A 22228-nucleotide genomic window follows, 5' to 3' on the forward strand; every position below is an offset into this window, starting at 1 on the left:
AGTGGAGGAATGAAGAAGGCAGGCCACAAATAAAATTGCTTGTACTGGGGGACAAAAAGTGGGCAATGTCTGGCCACAGTGGTCTGCACTGCATCTGAAAAGGAGAGCTCAGCTTTGACGGTGCCACGTCCTCGAAGAATCCCTGGTTCTTGCCTTCTGGGTTGTGCCACTTGTGCCACACGGTCGTGACAAGCGGACGCACTTTGTTGAGGTTGGCATGTTGTCTGCTGCCCGGTGAATCGCTGGTGCTACCATCTGCTAGCTAGTGAAGGTTGTCCAGAGATTAGGGGCCCGAAGGATAGTTGTTTGGCAGAAGGTAATCGTGCAGCAGGTTGAGAAAGCACCTGCATGGATAAAGCCGCAGAGGGGAAGCCGAGGAGAAGAGGGTAAGTTGGGGTTGTGCATGGGGCAAAGAAAGCTTGATGAATACTGGTTTCAGCCTGTTAAGAGAAATGGTGTCAGTGCACCTGTTTATGTCGAGGGTGAAAGTCAGTACAGTCCTCCTTCACTACCGAAAAAAATGTGGGCAGGGAAATTACTACCTGTTTTTTAAAGTTTATTTCACACAATTTCAGGAGCTCAGAGAAAAATAATTGACCTAAAAAGTATTTTGAAGCCAGAAAGCCGTGTTCACAAATGTGAACACAAGTTGTGAAGGCATCACTTGAGCTGCTCACAGTCATTTTCTTTTAAAGTGAAGCTCTCTTTTCCCCTTCCTTCTACTTTTCCACTGCTGCTGCTGCTGTTTTGCATGCCACGTTGAGAGGTGGTTCAGAGCATGCATATACATGGCAGGAGCATGGCAGAGAGGGAAGGCGACGCAAGAAACTCATTTTGACCTTTGCACCGCGTTGCATGCGCACAATGCCGTCTGGAGCTCCCTGGGCGTCGCCACAATATGCAGAAACTGCAGCACTTACCTTTCTACTAATGTGCAACCGTCCAGAGGGGACCTATATAAACTGGAAGAGAGGAGGTAGGGAAAGCAGGCAGAGAACTAACGCATCCATGGAACAAGTGAATAACAGCCTTGGACCTCTTTGCTTGCAACTTGCGCACATGGAGGGAAAACGGGAGAGAGAAAAGGAGACGTGAGAAGGCAAAGAAATGCTACTATTAGACATGACAGCGATTGCACACAAACTCGATAAGTTTAAGTTCAAGATATGGTACTGTACGTTTCTGCTATTTTTGAAAAATAAGTGCCATGCAAATTTGTGAAGTGGACAACTGACGCACAGTGTGCAAACTCAAAGCCGCATTAAAGCACCATAGTGTCTAGGCAACATCATAGCACCGTAACATCAAGGCATCACAGGTTAATTCAACACTTCTGTGCCTGCCATAGTAGCGTTGCAGCTATGGCATTGCTTGAGGTTGCGGATTTGATCCCAACCGCGGTAGTCACATTTCGACGGGGACGAAATAAAAAAACCGTTCGTGTACTTAGATTTAGGTGCTTATTAACGAACCCCAGAAGGTCAAAATTAATCCATTATGTGCCACTACAGCATGCTTCATAATCTGATTGTGGTTTTGGCACGTACGACCTCCCAACTGGTGGCGCCACAGCAGATGATAGCATTTTCGATGCACATGGCAGGCCGCAGCTGTTTTTTATCCAACAGCCATTGTTCTGTGTACTATGTACGCAAGCAGCAGTGGTGCATGCAAGGTAACATTTACCATCATTTCACCACTCATATTGCACTGAGAAATCAAACATTTGCCATCAAGATCACCGCTGATTACCGTCAATCAAAGCAAACAGCACGGAAAGCTTTGCTTATATGTCAATTCCCATAGTGTGCGGGATCCTCATAATTTCTTTTTTTTTAATGGCCACCTTTGCCAACGTATGACGCTCTCCTTTGGAAGCAGGGCAAACCATGTTGCGGTTTTATGAACGCATGTGATTTGAATGCCTCTGAACAATTCGCTGAGGGGTAGTTCACTTTAGAAAAAATGTCTGCAAATGTAAACACTGCTAGCAAAGAGGAAAATTTTCAAGAACGCTCGCAGCCATCTCATCATTATTATTATTTTTTTTTTCTTGGGTGGCCACCTCAGTCAATCTATCATGTCCTCCTTTGGAAGCTGAGTAAATCATGGCCCAGACTGAGATATGTGCACAATTTTAATGCCTCGCAACATTTTGCTCAAGAGTACTTGTCTTCTGAAAGAGTGTCAACAAATGTAGACACTGGTAGCAAGAAGACTAAGTGCACAATGAAGCATGTTCTAAAGGAAATCATATAAGCTTTGCAGGGGTGTCCACACTGACTCTCTGCGACCAAAGGTGTAAGTCAACGTCTCTAAGTCGGGTGGAGTGTGGTGAATTGTGTCATGCGCGAGCTGCAGGTGGTTGAAGGCACTGACAAAAACTTTGCAGCTGGGCAATATAGTCTGCGGGGTCTTGGCTTGGTGGTGTAGTCGCTGAATCAAAGAACTTGCCTGGAAGGTTGAACCAAAAACAAATTCTGTAGGTGTCCACTGAGTGTTTCCAGTGCTCCCTGAAGACACCTCTCAAGGCCCAACCAACGCCATGCACTGGGCTACGTCCCTGCCTCTTGTCTTGCTCAGTCTCTGCGCTACACTGAAGCGAGGGCTGCAGTGCACGCCCACAGAATTTGTTTTTGGCTCCACCTTCCAGGCAAGTTCTTCGATTCGACCACCGCACCACGAAGCCAAGACCCCACAGACTTGTATTGTTGCACGTGAGGCGCAGGTGATCGAAGGCACTGACAAAAACTTTGCAGCTGGACGACACAGTCTGCGGGGCCTTGGCCTGGTGGTGTGGTGATCAAATCAAAGAACTTGCCTGGAAGGTGGAGCCAAAAACAAATTTTGTGAGCATGCACTGCAGCCCTTGCTTCAGTGTAGCACAGAGACTAAGCAAGACAGGGGGCAGGGACGCAGCCCAGTGCGGCGTGTTGGTCGAGCCTTGAGAGGTGTCTTCAGGGAGCGCTGGAAGCACTCCATCATGCCATTGGCAATGGGGTGGTATGCCATTGTGTGAATGCGTGATGTATCGAGGAACATCACAACATTGGAGAAAAGTGACGACTTGAACTGATGGCCGTGATCGGGTGTGATGGTAGAATTATAAGGGACACTGTACCAGGACACCCCTCCTGCAACGAAAGCCAGAGCGGTGGTCTCACTTGAGCTTTCGGGTAGCGGGAACACTTCAACTCACTGCGTGTAGTGGTTTATGCAAGTTACCTAGTAAATGTTGCCATCTGACAGAGGTCATGGTCCTAGGACATCCACATGAATCTTGTCAAAAGTGTGGGATGATGAAGCAAAAGTCTGAAAAGGTGATGCAATATGGCAGTGGATCTTGAATTGCTGGCAGGTGAGGCAGCAGTGCGTCCCAAGCGCATGCGTCCTTTTTAACTCCTTGCCATACAAAATGCTTCGTGACAAGACGCTGAGTAGCATGAATCCCGGGGTATGACAGGCCGTGTAGTGAGTCGAAGACGACAACAAAACGGTGTTGGAATGAGGGACCACGGAGAACCAGTTATCAGTCACAGATAATGGGAACTCGTCGGGAATAGTCATCCATACTCTGCACTTGTATACAAAGTTTCTCCAAAAGCGGTGCTCTTTTTGCAGCCAATTTTTCGTGGCATTGGGCAACATTACACAAGCAGTCATGCTAAGGAGGGGTGTAGGGTATGGACTAAACCCCCCCTTGCCCTTGGGACCACCACTGTTCGACTGCTCATTTTTGAAATGCTCACATGGCATCACTCGATTCATGTGTGGACATTCAGAAAAAAATTTGTGGCTTCAGTTAGTGTGCATATGTAAAAATACGAGAAACCCTTAACCCTTTACCTTGGGAAACTCTGGCCCTGACCCGCCCCCCTCTACGTAATCAATACCTAATCTATCACCCCACCCCCAAGAGATGCTATGTAACAAGTCCTTGACTTGGTATGTCTGTTGCTTTCATATATGGCTGTGTCTAAAAAAAAATTTAGCCCCTTAGTTGCCCTTGTTCTCGTAGCCTCCTTGTATAGTTAGTTGTGCAAGGCACTATGTTTTTGGTGCGATGTACAGCCACTCGATTGCCGATGTCGTGCTGTTTGGGGAATGACTACAAAAGAGGTCGTGGCTTAACTGTTGGCATTGTTAGTGCACTCACAGGAAAATTGAAGTGGAAAGTGCAAGGCTGCCGTTAATGAACATGTTTACTAACAGAAAGCTCCAGAGCACATGACTAAGCGTATCATGCTTCCTTCTCGTCGCGTGGCCTACAGCTGTCATTCGTATGCGGTTTCGACAGACTGCAGCCACAGCAATAATTTCATTGCTTAGTTGCATTGCTCGGCTCTTTATTCAAATGGCACGCTGCAGCGGGATTTTCATCTCAGGAACTATGTTTGGCTGTGACTGCTGCCTTTCTGGCCAATCGCAAATTGCTAGTGAGTCATGTCACACAAGAAATTGCAGGGGCAACTCTTGTTGTGCTTGTAGCTCGTTAGAAACAATACCTTTAGAGTGTATTGATTATATTGCCATAATTGGCTAGGCTTGTGCATCTTGTTACATCGTCTGATTACAGCGTCTGATTGTGGAAAAAGCAACTATTATTCATCCTCGTTGGAAAATAGAAAGGAAGAGAATTCTGCTGACCGTACCCATGACGGCTGACACCTGAACAACAACCAACAAGAGAGCACAAAAATTTGCAGGGTCTTGACCTTTATTGACAGGTTTGTGTGGAGGCATTTTTTAAGTGGACAAACAACTTGCCTGCATCTTCCCCAACATCCCAGGCAGGCAGGCGAATTGAAACTTCCATTCAACTTCTCAGAAAGAAAAACAACTGCGCCAGTGGGCTGATTGTGCCATTTTGCTTGCAGCATGTTACATCTCCGTCAACATCCGGCTTAGACCTTATTCACTTGGATAGGGGATGATAGTGTTTCACTGAGGCTCAGATTCCTTGTCACATGACTCCATTCAACTTTAACTGCTGTCTAGAGCCTTTCTGCTGGTGCACCAGGGATGCTTAAGCACATCTTATCACACCATGCTTGAGCAAAACAGAGTTTCTTTAATTAAGCGTCATATATTTTCAGTTATGTTCCTGGTAAATGGGACTGCAATGGTCATGTGAGAACAGCAACAGTTATGGTCTGACCACTGCGATGGCCACATGAGGACAATGGCATTGTTCTGCAGCAGTTACTTCACTGTGTATCGGCAACCTGTCCTGTCGGAAGATGAACTCGTTTCCAAAAAGATACCGCAGTACTTGTCTACAGTAAGTTTTCCTTGTTTCCAGATGAGTGGCCCGAGGCCTTCCCTTGTAATGCAGCCCCATACTACCGTCCTAGCTTTTTTTCTTGCTGTAACATGCTGCACATATTCCAGATTGTAACCAAAGGAGAAAGATAAACATTATGGCTTTTCTAGCCTAGCTCTTTCAAGAGACCAAAGAAAACATTTGACCTGCAAACAATTTGCACTGGAACACATGGAATCATTCCTAATTACTTCAAGCAGTGCAATGTTACAACCAGTTTTGTGTTTCACCTTCACTTGAACTAACAACCATCACCACCTACAATCTTACCAGCGAGCTCTTGCTTAATAGGAAGACATATTTTTTAGTGAACCATTGTGAAGCGAGAATCAAGCTTGACTGGCACTTGATCTAACGCACTGTATATGGCCGTGATTTGACAGTGTGCATGTTTACATCTATGTTTCCTTTGCTGGTAATTTTACGTAAAAGCTATAAATTTCAACTAAGTTATGATGCCTAAAACCTTTTGTGCGTTTGACGTGTTAGTAACATTGAGAAAATTACCAGTGAATTGGTATTGTCACGTGGTGGTGACGTTGAAGAACACAGTAGCAATACTGTGAAAGACAAAACTAACTTTTATTGGGCGAACCTGTGCCCACAAAAACAGGCTACACTTATAGCACAACGATAGCGGCGAACACGGTCGGCGATCGTCGAAAATCTGATGAGCGGGTCAAGCGCGTCGGCTTTTATACATCAGTCGTCGAATGTTCCAGAGTAATCGCTGGGACCCGCGTGATTTCCACAAAGTTCTACATTATTCGCGTCGCGCACACATGCAATCAGATTACACAAGATTCGGTCACAGACAGCAGATGGAACCATCAATAACATTCCAGAAACTTCTGATACATGCAGGCGCGTCCCGCGCTGTGCGATAACATTTGTTAGGCGGTAAAACGTGTTGCCCGATAGAGACAAGTACACATGTCAGTATTTACCACGCACTATCAGACTCTCTGCTGTTGGTGGCAGCCTTTAATAAAATTTAACCTTTTTTCACAGCTTACCACTTGTTTTCATTCATCAGCAGTCTAGTTACTATGTTACTGCGCAAAAGCAACTGTTTAGTCTTTTGTCAAAAAATAGCTTTTTGGCAGTGGTATGGCACTTGACGCCTGCTTGAGGACGCTTCCACTCATTTGGCCACCCAGATTTCTTTCACAGAAGTGGTTGGCTGGCCGGCAATAAATAGAACTAGTATTTGGCAATCTTGCTACTGCGTTGTCACCCAAGACTTAGGCTTACGAAGAGCATCCTGAATTCTTCGCTGGCCTCCTTGTATGATACTGTAGACCATCTAGACTGGTCAATTCAATGTTGCTGAGACGGCATACTGACTGTAATTTTGTAGAGAAAGGTCCATTATCAATTATCTTTGCTTGTCGTGCACCTTAGCCATTGTATATGCCTCAAGTTCCAAGGATTTAAAAGTCCATTCACAAGCACACACTCTCTCACTGGCAATTCAGAAGAAAAAATTCAGTAGCGGTTTAGTAGCAAATGCGAGAGAAATGCATTGCGTTATGTCGCACCTCTTTGAGGGCCCAGATTCATGATTTAAACTGCATTCCCCACATTGCTAAGTGTCTTTCAGGAGCTCACTTGAAACATGTCCTGCCTCTTTGAGGAGCGAAGTGAAACTGAAAGTGGTTCAAAGCAGACCACCGTCAGTTGCACTATATATTTATGCACATGCATATACACACGCATGCTGTTCTAGGCTCTCCCATCCCCTCTCTACCTATACCAGGTGACCGGCTTCCTGCACTTTATACATATAGACTTTTTCCCACTTCGACACTCCTAATGCTAATGCATTAAAAGTGACACCCTCAAAAGCCTTTCAACTATGTTTGCTTTTTCGATTTGGCAATGGCAGATACGATACACGAGGAAGTCAATGGGGTGATGAATGCATTTAACAGGAATACCGGCAGTCTACAGCTTCTTTGGGCAGAGCATTATGGCAGAAAGTTTTGATGTGCCCGCTCAGCAAGAGAGAGAGAAAATAAACTGAATCAGGGGGGGACACACCTTGTCCAGGCTTTACCACTCGGCGAGAATTGTTACGGCAGGCACGAGATGTTGACGCGTGTCAAGCTCATGGGGCCCGAGCAACCCACCCGAGGCACATGTTGCCATTTTAAAACAGTGGTGGCAAAGCGAAACGAAATTGAGCTGGTGGGAAATGCTGTAATACGATAGCACTATGCCACCAGAGTGAAACATGATGCTTACTTCGCACCACTTGCAGAAGGGAATGGCAGCACGTTTAGGTTATCACATATTCAAAGGGTGCAGTACACTTCCTACGCCACATGTGCTGTGAAACTGATTGGTGAAGATGCTTATCGCAATGGGTTGGGGGTGGGAGATGTAAATGCCAACATGCAACAACCCATGAGGAGATTTTCTGGCACTGGAATAGGAAACATAGTGCATGGTGGCATTTTCACATGACACAGGCTGTCGACTGCAGGAAAGCTACCGTTTGGGGCGCCTACTGCTCTCGATTGCGCATGAGCCTCTCGCCTTTTCTTGTTTACATGGGATCTAAAAGCCCAAAAACTTATCACACTATTGCAGTTTTGCAATATAATGAATGTTGGTGCTGAAAGATAGTGTTTTCCAGAAAGGTCATTTTTGCATTCTCAACCACGAACATTCATGCCAGGAAATCATAAGAAATGGGATCATATCAAAGAGGTTCAACTGTATATATAGCTCTAACTCTTCTCACTGCTTACGCATCTCCGGGGAATATCAGTCTCGTGCATGTTCAGAATAACCGATGGTTGCATGAGGCTGTGAAAACAAACATATTTAATGGCACTGAAAACAATATCGATAGATTGTTTGCACATAACCACTCTCATGACGTAGGGCACAGTATTGAGATAGTTAGAGCTACCTGCTGCTACGAGGAAATAGAAGAAAAAGAAGTTCGTGCAGACAGGTATCGCTTCGTCGAGGGACGCACATGTGCCAACTTGGAGTGTTCACTCTCCACCATCAGACTAAAATAAGGCTGTATGTAAATTACCACCAGCATTATTGTACCGCTTTTGGTGGAAAACTTTGCATCACTGGCAAGTAATAATTCACCCAGAAAGCAAAAACAGTGCTTTTATCCATTTACTCAGGACGTCATTCGCTTTCAGGGAAGGGAAGCCAGAAGGCACTAAGCGGTGGTGTGGTCTCGTGTTCAAAGATGGCAATGCCCATGTACCAGTGCTGTAAAGGATTGACATGTGTGATGCCTGCAGCATGTGGTAACAGGTATTTAGATGAGTACACTTTGCCATTTGCTGTCATTGTGAACAAGGCTCCCTTGAGGGAGCCGGAACATATTTTAAATTAAATAAATTCTACCTTGGTCAGCACTGTGTGTATTGTTTACTAGATTTGCATGGTAGGTCAAATTGACAAGTCATTCCACAGGTCCACCATGACATTGCCAAGAATAACCTAACCACGCCATGCATAACAATGCTGAAAATGAGTAGTTCCGGGCACGACTCGCTAGCAGTGAGCTATGCCACACTCCACCTGTAGAATGAATCAGCATTTTGGTCTATCATGTGAAAATGTGTGCCTTTTAGGTTGCCTGTGGATAGTTCCACTTAGTCCAAAAAATCAAAAGTATTCGAAAAAGCAAGTGTCCAAGAAATCAATCTGCACCTGTTTTCTACCGTGAGCATGATTCGTCTAGTAACAGTGCCTCAACCTGCCTATTTGAAAACATAGACACTGTAGTAAAATATTTGTGGTTGAACTTATCTATGTCAATACTGTAATGGTTTAAGAAAATAATTCAACATGTTTTTAACATCATGATAAGGTTTTACTGTATGCTTATTGGACCTCTCACTGTTACTATAAGCATTGTATTTATTGCTACAGCAGTATGCAAAACATTGTAAGTTGTCATGCTAAATCCGGCCAGTACCATACTCATTTGTAACAAAACAAACAAGCTTCATTCTATCAAAAACACACAAACACAGTAAAAGAAACTACAGTAGCATTTACAATGGGGGAACAAAAAGCATATAAAGCTCTATCATTGACAATAATGTTCCTTTGACATTATCTTTTGAACTTTTACATAAATTTGCCAACACAATCTGCAGAACAGATTGTGTTTGGCACGGCATGTTCGCTGATGTGGCCCACGAACTCCTACTGCTTGGTGTTTGCCTGAAGTGGATGTGGCCAGATGGTAAACCGAGCACTAGTCCAAGCTGTCGACAGTGGCACCTCACTGAGCCATTACCTCAGATGGGACCACTTGGGTGACACCAGGCGCTGGGTTGGGACCTAGACAAGCACACCAAGGCCTTGTTAAAGTTTCCAGGATGCAGCGCTGACATGTGTGATCTTCTTATGTTCCAAAATCTGCTTGTGCCACTCGTGCTGCCACCTCTCTTTTTCATGTGTGGTTAATTTTTTGTTACTTTTATGTTCCGTACGTTTCTTTTCCTTCTTTATCTTCATTGTTGTCCCAGGGACCAATGATGTTGTCTGCTATACTTCACTTGTCAGTTTTGACATGCATATATACAGTAGCACTCGGTATCTGCATGAAATAGCAACCAGATACACTGTACCAAGTGAGACCAACTTTTGGCACTGCATAACTTTCAATGATGGGTAATTGTGACGTGTCTTTTTTCAGTTACTTTTATTTTTTATGTTTTAGCATTGAGGACTGTGTATGCTGGCCACTCACTAACATCCACTTATATTTTGAATGCAAAGTTTTCACCAAGCCTTCTCACTATTCAATTCAATTCAATTCAGTCTTTATTTTTCTCTTGGACAGAGAAGGAGACAGGACTAAAAGCTCGTAAGCTAGCCACACCATCAAAAGCAAGACACTTTGTGCAGTGAAAAATTTTGGCGCACTTGGCCTTAAATAGGAATATTAATTTCTTATTGTATTTAAAGCCTGTTCACTGCTTTCAAGGCTGTTCATAAACATGAGAACCTGGCTGCTACTTGTGCAGGGCTCTCCCAACTCAGCGTGGGCATGTCAAGAAACTGAAGTTTGCACCAGGCAAGGGGAACATGAAAATATTGGCCCTTTTCACGGATGGCATCAGTGCCTGGGATGCTCAAGATGCAAGTAGACATATGCACTTCCTTTTGTAGGTGCAAATATTGTTTTAATCTTTACCATTAAGGAATACAAGGTCTGTCCAGAAAGTTTGTGAGCATTGCATAAATAAATTGCTTGCACTTATGTAATGCCAGCTAGCAGTATACTATATTCTGGGTAGATGCACTGAATCCAATATCTGCCATGAAAGGGACATTTCTGGAACACTTCCTTGCTTTAGCATTTCAGAAATGAAGGGAAAGTAACTTGCTGCTCAGTTCGGAAATATTCCCTGATGGCATCAATGGATTAAATACAGCATTCCTGTAAGTGGACATCAGTTCAAAAAAAAGAAGTATGTTTGGGCTAAGTCCAGTGAGTACATAAGTTAGGTAACAAGTGGCGTTATGTTCTTGGCCAAAAATTATCATTTGAGCTGCGATGTGTAGGCAGAGATACTATCATCGTGGAGCATTGCACATTGTTCTTCCCAAGAACATGGTCTTTTCTTGCTTATTGGTTCACGAAGACTTTTCAGATCTTCCAGATAGTATTAATCGCCAACTTTTTCTTTTTGAAGAAGAAACTTGTGGTGAATAATAGCTTCAGAGTTTGGGAAAATTGTGACTAAGGCCTTGTCAATGGATAGAACTTGTCACGGCTTCTTAGGTCATTGTGGAGTTTTTTTATTTATTTGTTTGCTTGTTTGTTTGTTCTACTCTTGGGGCTTACATGTGTCATAAGCATTTTAGAGGAGAAGGGCTACATTGTTACAACGAAGAAATGTGGAGAAATGCATTGCCACCGTTTCATGCACTAAGCACACAAGTAACTGGAACGCCAATGTTGAACTCCACAAAGTTCGGGAATTTATATCTCGAAACTGGTGTCGTCCTGAGAATTCGTTCCAAGTGGATCCGCCTTGCAAAGTCCACTGCTAGTATTTGTAAATTGCAATATGGGTCACAAGATAATTAGCTAAAGAGTTAATTAGTTAATTCTTGTTAATTAATCAATTTTATGTTTCAATTTTTTTTGCAAGTAGTGTCCGCTGCTTCGAGTAGACCGGCTCATAAACTAGAATTGAGCTATCTGCCACAGGCAACCTTTAAAAAATTTTAAAAGTGTTCGCTGAAACATCCTGTATAACTGTGTCTTCAGTAACCATAGTGTAATAGAAAAGTTAGCTGTGGAGGTGGGTTTTTGTGAGGCTCTTCCGCTCTGCAATGCACAACAGTGCTGTGGCAGGGTTCGTCAACTCTCCGACGCTGCACAGAGAAGCCTCCAGAATCAGATCACCAGCAAAGACGGGTTTATTAACCCAAGATACAACACTGTGCAACAGTCATGCCACTTACAGACAAAGGCTTGTAAGACCAAATGACTATGTGCGCCCGCTACGCTAGGGCTAACCAGCTAGTCAAATAGCAGGACTGTCACGCGAAGATGCGACTTCTTCCCTCCTTTGCACTGCTTCCCTTTGACGTGTATCGTCTGGTCTGGCAGGAGCTGATAAAACATACTGTCTCATTCGCGTTGAAAATATAGTCTTCAGCGTATGATTCAGCCACCTCTAGAAAATGATCATTGCGCCACAAATCCGCGCCTTCCCAGTCAAGCTGCCTTTTTCTCGCCCGAGACTACCTGCCAAGTTATTCCGTTCCTTTGGCGGAAATGAAAAAGCCAGCCCGCACTTGCCTCGAACCCAGTTATTTCAAGTGCATCGGCAAATTTGCAGGCTTTTTCTTGGAGCATTAGGCCAGACACGGGAACATTTTGTAGTCTGGCATCTTTAAACCACATGAGAACAGCTTGGTCCACGTTTTGAAAGTTTCCTCATAGAAGCAAGTTGCGATTCCCAGGTAAAGGGCCCCTGAAACAATTCGGACAATTCTTGTAGATGCGTAGGGTACAGCTAAAGTTAATTTTCGCACTACAATTTGTGTGAAGCGTTTCGCATTAGGAGAGCTACGGACGCTTACAAGTTACCCTCCTCCACAGTCAATCAATCAATCAATCAATCAATCAAAAAATTTTATTCCATCCACAAATCTGTTCTTTTGTGGAAGACGAGGGCTCGAAAAAAAGTGGATCTATCCACTTGAGGAGCTTCGAGTCCCCGTTTACATGGCATAGAGTGAGAGAGTGGAAATACAAAAATGTGTGTACACGTTGAACAATGATAATTCCCTCAGGCATTCATGACAACAAATTCATCGATGCTTTATACAATTGTAACACTGCAAAAAAATAACAATTTGGAAATCTGGAACAAAATTGTACATAATATGTAGCTATCATACAAAAGAAATAGATCAATCTTTCGCAACAAAAAATGCCTTGATTGCACGGTTCCCAGTTGTTTCTAATTTTATTCCGTATTGATGAAGTTCATTTAACAGCTTTGGAAGCGTGTGACAAAGCATTTGTTTTGGTAAAATAAGGCGTGCAAAGGGCATTTTCCAGGTATCATCTCTGCGCAAATTATAAGACCTTGTGAGTGGTGTGAACTCTGAAAGTGTACGTAGAAGGCCGTCTGAATCATATTTATATTTTCTGGCTAGATTTAGAGGGTACAATTTATGCACAGTTACAAGATTGTATTTTAAAAATAGAGGTCTTGTGTGTGCAGTACTTTCAATGCATGCAATGTGACGAAGTGCTTTCTTTTGCAACATAAACAACTGGTTCAGGTTCGTTAACGTGGTTGTGCCCCATACTAGACAGCAATAATTCAAATGTGAAAAAAGTAGTGCGTTATAAATATGAAGTTTGACAGCTGTTGGTAAGTGGAACTTGAATTTCGCCAGAATTCCTACTGCCTTTGCAATTTGCGTAGCAACGTGGTTAACATGGATGTCCCAAGATATGTGCTTTTGGAAAACTACACCAAGTGACTTTACTGAGTCAACAATTTCTATACGTGAATTCCCTAAGATTAGATTCAAAATGGGTGTTGCAGGGGACTGTCGAGGTGTGAAGATAATAGCTTTTGTTTTATCTATGTTAATTTCAAACGAATTTATTATGCTCCACTTGTGTAAATTGCGGAGAGCTCCATTAATTTTACTTTCAAGAGTTTCATAATGATGACTGTGAAGAAAAATTGTTGTGTCATCTGCATAAGTTATGTACTCTGCGCCGTGGTTACCTTGTGTAATGTCATTGATATAGAAATTAAATAGAAGCGGTCCAAGTATGCTCTTTTGGGGGACACCTGAGGTAACTGCTTTGCACGTAGATAAATTTTCCCTGAATGCAAACACATTGCATTCTATGTTGCAGGTAGGATGTTATAAGCGCGAGCGGTGTGCCTCTAATTCTGTATACTTCTAGTTTTTTAGTTAGTGTTAAGTGGTTTAGACGGTCGAACGCCTTTGAAAAATCGATATATATACCAGCTATCAGGCGTTTTTCATCGAATGCTTTCAGAATGATTTCTTTTTGCATGACAAGGGCAAGTTCTGTAGACCTGCCTTTTCTGAATCCAAATTGGGTGGGGCTAATCAAATTGTATTTGTTGGCAAACCCAATTATTCTAGCATACATTATTTTTTCTAAACCTTTGGAGAACACGGGTAGTATGGATATCGGCCTGTAATTTGATAAGTTATTTCTTTCTCCGCCCTTGAATATCGTAATAACTTTTGCTATTTGCATTTTCTTTGGAAAAACACCTGTCGAGAAAGCTAGATTATAAATATGCGTGAGCTGTGTCAATATGATGTCAAGAACGTACTTTACTGGCCTGATTTGAATATTGTCGATATCACACGTTAAGCTGTTCTTGAGAGATTTGTACACGTTATTTATTTCACTCTCAGTTGTGGGATTCATATATATGCTGGTAGAATTTCTCGAGATCCCATTTACTGCCTCCGGAGAATGAGAGCTAGTGACTAGATTTGTGAAGTAATGATTAAATTCTACTGCTAATTCAGCTCCTTGTTTAAGTTGATTGTTCAGCGTTATTTCACCAACCTCTGCATTTTTTGGTACCCGATTTAGCATCTCATTAATTTTCCTCCACATTAAGTCCAATTTCTGTTTTCTCCCGATATCGAAGTAACTGTAGAAATAGTTTCGCTTTGTATTCCGTAATAAGGCATTAGTTTTGTTTCTGTGTGTCCGAAATATGTCCCAATCATCAGTGTTACGCATTTGAAGGAACCTGTTAAAAAGCTTATCTTTCTTTTTAATCATTTTAAGGTATTCCTTATTTATCCAAGGCTTGTGCGCTTTTTTACTTTTCTTATGTATGATATATGGAAATGACTTCATGTACGCATCAAGAAATAGGCGCAAGAATTCGTCATATGCATCGTCAGATGTATGAGACATGTATCCGGCATCCCATTTTATTTTGATAAGGTGATTGCGAAAGTTCTGCAATGTTTTTTCGCAAATATCTAGAATTTTCTTGGTTTGTGGAAGTGTCGTACGGTCTCTATAAGCACTTTTGCCAACAAAAGTAGGCAAGTGGTCGCTAATGCCTGATGCCAATACACCACCAATAACTTTGTGCTCTGGTAGGTTTGTTATAAATAGGTCAATTGATGTATTCGTTGTGTTTGTCACTCGTGTAAAATCTCTAATTACATTAGTTGAACAGTATGAAGATAGCATTGTCTGTAACTTGTTTTAAGCATTTGAGTAATTCAGCATGTTGATGTTAAAATCACCCCCCAGTATTAGTACCAGGTCGTTTTCACTTGCATAATTCAATAAACCTTCCAAATACACAATGAATATATCCAAAATTCCATCTGGAGGGCGGTACATTACAGCTACAATATATTTCTGTGATACAATAGCAACACACTCTGCATCACGTGTTATAAATGAAAATTCAGGAAGTAGGTCACAAGTAATGCACTTCTTGATATTCAGTAACACTCCTCCACCACGTTTATCTTGGCGGTTTAGACAAAAAGTCTGATAATTATCAATCTGTATGGCATCGTAGTCCGAATTAAACCACGTTTCGGTCAGCATAATTATGTCGAATTTAAACCAAAATTGGTCCAGGAAGACGTTTAGCAAGTCGTGTTTATGGTAGGCAGATCTGATGTTTAGGTGGAAGCATGTTAGTCCAATATCGTTTTCGGAAGCTGCAAGACTGTTAACGTCTTCAGGTTGTGCAATGCCATGATGAATAGGAGTGATCTTCAATAGCCTGACGCCATTCACCTAAACTATTTTTTCGATGTCACTTTCAGTGCTTACGTGAATCACTGCGGACTGCTCATCCTTTCGAGCAAAAATCTTACCATCTCTTGTCCATACGAATTTACATTCGCATGCCTTTTTCTTACTGATTGCCATTCCAAGCAATTTCTTGAGAGTAGGGCAGAGATGCTCATTAACAAATATTGGCTTACTGCTTGAGCGACCAATGTCATTTGCCGAGAGCCTAGTTTTTCTTGCTTTAAGCAGAAAGGCGTCACGCTTTGAGCGGTTCTTAAATTGCACTATTATGTTTGAACAAGAATCATTCCTGGTTTTCACTCTGTGGCAAACATCAATGTCGCTCACGGTTACTGGTTCATTCAGAGCTGTACCCACTTGATTCAGTATTTCATGCAGATTTTCATTCCTATCGTCCTCTATCCCCTTGATTTCCACATTGCGGTTCCTAGAGTATTGCTCACTATTTGTGATTCTTGATTCATGATCTGCAAGCTTTTTCACAGTCTTATCACATTCTTCTTTGAGCATTTGGTTCCCTTTTTTTCAGAGCTTCATTCTCTTTTTGCAGCATATAGTTTTTCACTTTGCTTTCTTCAAATTTTAGACTTGTTGACTATGTTGAGGACTCCGTGTTTAAGCACAGGGTTGCCATTAAGAAGCAGGCTACACTGCTGCAGGGCTTTCAGCTAAATAAATAAATACTTTGTGTGAAGCTTCAAACGAGTATTTATTGCGGCACAATTGGGCCACAATCTGGGATCGTTGTTCGGAGCTCACGTTTGGTTGCGTTGCACCGACTTTGCGCAGCGGATGCAGTCGGTGCAGCATAGGCTCAATTGACCGCGTGCTCCCGTCTCACAAAGTTGGTGCGGCCTAGGTAGAGTGTACTAAAATGGGGGAGTAGGTCCAACGGAAGCTGCGGCAAGCGGCGAGTGAAGCAAAAAACGTTGAAATTTGCGGCGGTGCTGTCGTCGCCTTCTGATGTTCCGGCCAATCTGGTGCCTCGGTCAACTGCTTGACACGCTGTCGTGCCTGTGTTCTTTTCATCACTTTTTGTACCTAGTATGTGCAAAAAAATAATGCAATAAGGTTACTGCTTTGCCATGAATTGAGGTTCCTCACTTCCGTCTGCATGATGTACACCATGCACAGATGGCCCTCGCATATCTCTATAATTTGTCTGGTAACTCGGTGACTTGGCAGAGTGTTCGAAGAGTGAGAAGATGAGCACACCATGGTGAAAGAACTACTCTTGTGTAGTGGGTTGCAAAACCGTATACAGTAGGTTGAAAAGCCAGGCCAAGCTCTCGCTCTTCGACGTCCCTAAAGATGAAGAAAGGCACCAGGTGTGTGAGCTCAATCTTCACCGCACCAATCGGCCCTTCAGAAGCCACCGACTCTATTTGTGAGCTACTTTAATGCAAAGTACATACTGAGGCATTATGTGCATATCATTGAAGGCCAGGAAATATCTACACAGCGTGGAAAGCCTGCGCTTGGGTCTGATGCGGTACCCACACTCTTTTGCTGTATTTTCCGTAGTATCTCTACGAGCATCCCACACGCGAGCAGCGCACATGAAGGCCGGTCATCAAAGATAATGCTCCTGCTCTCAGTTGAACCATCATTGACATTGGAGGCATGTGACAATGGACACCTGCACGAGCTCGAAGACATAGACAGCCGATAACATGCTTCCCAATTCAAGCAAATATAAACAATGTGTTTTGCTATTCACCCAGGGATCCTGAGAAACTAACTACATCTCAGGCGTATGGCGCATAAAAATAGGGGAAAAAACGGCTATTCTGTAAATATTTTCAAAACACGCAATTAACTTACAAAAAAATGTGTGCTGCACGTAACGAATAATGTGGCCTACATTCCCCCTAAATGTCAAATTGCTGCAGTTATTAGAGCATTGGGTAAAACTTGTTAGCATTCAATATATTGCCTTGAGAACGGCAGAAAACAGCAGTTTACCAATTTTAATTAACACCTAATTAAGCCACACAGTTCATTTATTCCTGTACCTCATCCCATTCCTGTACATGAACCCCATTTCTTCGCAATATGAGCTCTGAATTTCGTTCCCTCACGACACAGCGAAAACACGCACATAAGGTTTAAAACGGAAAGCAATAAATGCGATCCATCTGATTACGGCCACGCTCGAACGCAAATGCAATGCTGCGTTCGAGCGCAGCCATGTTTCTGTTCAACACGCTCCGACGCTACCGGCCGGCGCCTCTGGCACGCGCGGTCATGGTGTTCAAAAGAAGGTGACAGTGGGGCCATCTGGATTTTCAATAAAGAATGCCTCAGCACGAACCCTTCGTTGGACCCACTCTCCCAATCTAGTACACGCTAGCCTAAGCCAACCCCCTTTTTCATGGCGCGACGGTGCATGCACCCTTCCCTACCGGATTAGTGGCAAAACGTTTTGGAAGAGACACACGCGTGGCCCAACGGCTAGATATCGGGGGAAAGTATTAAAAAAAAAAAAGTGCACGGATGCTCACTGCAGCAAACACGCGTGCCGTGTACCGCGTTGCTACTCCACTGGTCTATAGCTCTACGTCAGTGTGGTGCCAAAAAAGTGCGTAACGTAAGCGGAGATCACAGGGAGAGGCCTTCGTCCTGCAGTGGGCATACAACCATGCTGCTGCTGCTGATGATGATGATGTAAGGCTGCCACTACACTTTTTTTATTTATTTATTTATTTACCCTCAGGGCCTTTCGGCATTAGAGAGGGGAGTGGGTTATACAACAAATAAGAAGGAAATAAATCATGAGCTTATACACAATATTTGCTAATTATACAATGTTAGCTGAAAGTATGATAAATGCAGTAATAGAACATGACATATAAAAGTAACATTAAACAAGAAAAAAGGAAAACACCAGGAGCAGTTCGTACAAATGTTTGCTATTGTACATTGTTAGCTAGTGCTTTTCGAAAATGATCATTGTTATCAATGGAAACAATGTCAGAAGGAAGTTCATTCCAATCTTTCGACGTACGTGGCAAAAATTAGTGTAAAAAGTGTGTCGTGTTACATGTACCAATTCTAACTTTATGATGATGATCAGTACGGTGAGATAAGTAATATGGTAGCGACATGAATTTTAAATGAAGTATAGGGTGGTGATACAGCTTATGAAAAAATGAAAGGCGGGAAATTTTTCGACGTGTTGCTAGCGGTTGAAGACCCAGATTCGATTTCATTGAAGAAACGCTCGCACCACGGTAGTAATTCCAAAGAATAAAACGAGTGGCGTTGTTTTAGATGAGTTCAAGGGAATGTATTAGGTTTTTGTGGTAAGGGTCCCATATAGCTGCAGCGTATTCTAATTTTGGCTGTAACAGGGTTTTATAAAGTAGTAATTTTAAAGGAGAGGGAGCATGAGAAAAGTTACGGTGTAAGTATCTCATCAAGTGGTTAGCTTGATTAATTATGTATTCGACGTGATGATTCCATGTTAATCTAGATGTTATATGTAGGCCTAAGTACTTATATGAGTTAGTAGATTCTAAAGCAACGTTATTCAAGTAGTACACAGGTAGATTATCGTTAGATCGGGATACTCTCAGAAATTTGCATTTGTTAATGTTGAGTTCCATTCGCCACAATCGGCACCATTTGCTGACGTTATTGAGATCGGCCTGAAGCAGGGAGATGTCGTGTTCGTTAGTTATTTCTCTGAGGATTACACAGTCGTCTGCAAATAAATGTACGTCAGAGGTTATTGCTGAAGGTAAGTCATTAATGTAGATAAGGAATAATAGAGGTCCCAGGACGGAACCTTGGGGCACATCGGACTGAACGTCGCTATGAGGTGAGTCATGGCCATTAGCTGTTACGAATTGAGAACGGTTAGCAAGAAATGACTCAATCCATTTGAGAACGTTATGATCGAGGTTTAATTTGCTGAGTTTATAAAGTAAAAGTTTATGACACACTTTGTCAAAGGCTTTCGAAAAATCTAAAAAGATGCAATCGGCAAGAGAAGAACAGTCAAGTATTTGGTGTAGTTTGTGAGTAAATGTTAACAATTGTGATTCACATGAGAATGATTTTCGAAAACCATGTTGTGATGACGAAAAAAATTAATTAGATTCAAGAAAATCCGCAACTTTAGTGAAAATAATGTGTTCTAGCAGTTTGCAGCAGGTACTGGTTAATGATATCGGGCGATAATTTGTAGGTGATGTTTTGCTGCCAGATTTGTGCAAAGGAATTATTTTTCCTGTTTTCCATTCTGATGGAACAGTAGATGTGTTGAGTGATCGTTGAAATATTTTGGTTAGTATAATGGAACTATAAGTGCAGGTGTTTTTCAGAAATTTAGCACTGATGTTATCAAAGCCGGGTGACGAATCCATCTTCAATGAATCTATTAGTCGAATAACTCTGGGAACTTCAACAGTCACTGGAGGCATAGTTAAGAAGTTATAGTCATTCAAGATAGGTAGTTCAATATCAACTGTGCACGAGAAATTTTTAACAAAGTTATTATTCAGGAGAGTTGCGCATAGGTTTTTCGGAACAGGGTTACCAGAGCAAGTGTTAAGAGTGATAGAATCATCGGAAGGTGGATGTATGACACGCCAAAATTTTTTTACGTTAGTTATCAGCATAGATGGTAATGTGGTTGATAGGAATGTTTCTTTAGCGCATTTGAGTGCGGCTACATAGGTGTTAGATGCTAATGTGTAGGCTTTCCAACGTGAGTCAATGGGTGATTGCTTCGCGAAACGATACAGTCGTCTTTTTTTGTTAGATAGTCGTTTTAAATGATTATTGTACCAAGGCGCGCGGGGGTTGCATGTTATAGTACGGGTTGGGATGTGTTTTTTGATTAAGCGATCTACCTCTGCCGAAAACATGTTCCAGTTTGACTGCACACTACGATTTTCAAAATCACTCTGAATATGTTAAGAAATAGACTGAGTTCATTATTTATTGCTTCGAAGTTAGCTCTCTTATAGTCTCTAATTACTTTTTTAGTCTTCGGAAGTTTCACAAACGCAGTATTAAAGTGAATATTTAGCAATAAGTGGTCACTGATACCCGGTAAGTAATGGATGGTAGAGGCATAATCGGGACGATTGGTTAGGATCAAATCGAGAATGTTTGCGGAAGTGGATGTTAATCTCGTGGCTTGTGTGACTAATTGAGTTAATGAAAATGTAGTACAAATACCCAAGAAATCTTTTAAATCAGAAGAAGAAGATAATAAGTTAGGTATATCACTGTTCCAAACTATATTAGGAAAATTAAAGTCACCAAATAAGAAAAGAGGTGTAGAAGGAAACTTTGTCGTAATGGTACTAATTATATCATGCAATTCATTGGTAAATGCGGGTGACGAGGAAGGTGGACGATAGCAAACGCCTAAAATTACCTTTTGATGGTTCAGAGTTGCTGTAGCCCACACTGATTCTAGATTGGTGCTGATGTGAATGGGGGACGATGGGATGCGTTTCGAAAGGGCAAGAAGTACGCCGCCACCACAGCGCTCTGTTCGGTCACAGCGGTATATCGTGAATTGTTTGCTATCATGAAACAGTTCTGAGTCTTGAATGTCATTCGAGAGCCACGTTTCAGTTAAAGCTATTATATGGGCTGAACACGTGCCAATTGCGGATGATAATGAGTCACTGTTTTTCAGAACACTTCTGATGTTAGTATAAAGGATGCTGACTTGATTATTTTGCGCATGCCCACTGCCCCTCACGTGTCCCTAAGTAGGAACATGTTGCGAGGCAGCTGAAACATGGTTTAGGCCGAAGTTGCGTCTTGGCATCTCCTGAATACTATGCGAGTTATAATGGTACATGTAGCATTTGTTGTTTAGTAGCAGTTTCTTGTGGCTTAGTTTAAACAGTGGCAAGTCTGGTTGCGATTTCGCAAACTCAATTAGTTTTTTACGATCAAGTCGAGTTGCGGGTGAAAAGTCCTCATTAACTGCAATGTTACTAAGTCTTAACTGCGCGCGTGATGAAAGTACCGATTCTTTCGCTCTGTAGTTAGTAAATTTAGCAATTATCGGGCGACATTTGTTAGCTTGGTAAGTGCCGAGCCGGTGGGCTCGCTGAATTGAACTGCTGGGAAAAGATCCAAGAGCAGCGTTAAGTACTGAGGTTAGTTTCTCTTCTGTCTGTTGCCAGGTTTCTTTCGAGTCGGGTAGGCCATGAAATATTAAATTATCGCGACGAGACCTGTCCTCCAGATCATCCAGACGCGATAATAAGGAGCTGTTCTGAGCAGCGAGGCTATCTACGTTGTCTTGCATGCGTGTTAGGTTAGTGTCGAAACGGTCTAGGGATTTTGATTTTTCTTCTAAATCGTCAAGCCTTTTCTTGATACCTGCTAGCTCAGTTTGTATGTTTTTCTGCCCGTTTTTAATGGCTTTGACATCTGAAAGAAGTTTGGTTTGACACTTCGAAGACTGTAGTGAACGAGAGTGTACATCCTTAAGCAGTTAAAACATGATCTTCATTTGTTCTGCGGGATCATCAGGTAAATCATCCAGTTCAGATAAGGCGACAGTACGTGTGTTAGGTCCAGGGTTAGATTCAATGTCTCCAGCGCATAAC

General features: G+C 42.4%; 1 protein-coding gene across 1 annotated transcript in view; it reads left to right on the plus strand.

The window, feature by feature from the left end:
* The window catches only part of LOC142565900 (WD repeat-containing protein 11-like), a 293411-nt gene that overhangs the window by 186877 nt on the left and 84306 nt on the right, over positions 1-22228 (plus strand). Inside the window, exon 17 of the mRNA XM_075676487.1 lies at positions 10342-10456. Within this exon, the coding sequence (XP_075532602.1) occupies positions 10342-10456 (115 nt within the window). The remainder of the gene's footprint in view (positions 1-10341; positions 10457-22228) is intronic.

Source organism: Dermacentor variabilis, unplaced genomic scaffold, assembly GCF_050947875.1.
Source record: "Dermacentor variabilis isolate Ectoservices unplaced genomic scaffold, ASM5094787v1 scaffold_12, whole genome shotgun sequence".
Lineage (NCBI taxonomy): Eukaryota > Metazoa > Arthropoda > Arachnida > Ixodida > Ixodidae > Dermacentor > Dermacentor variabilis.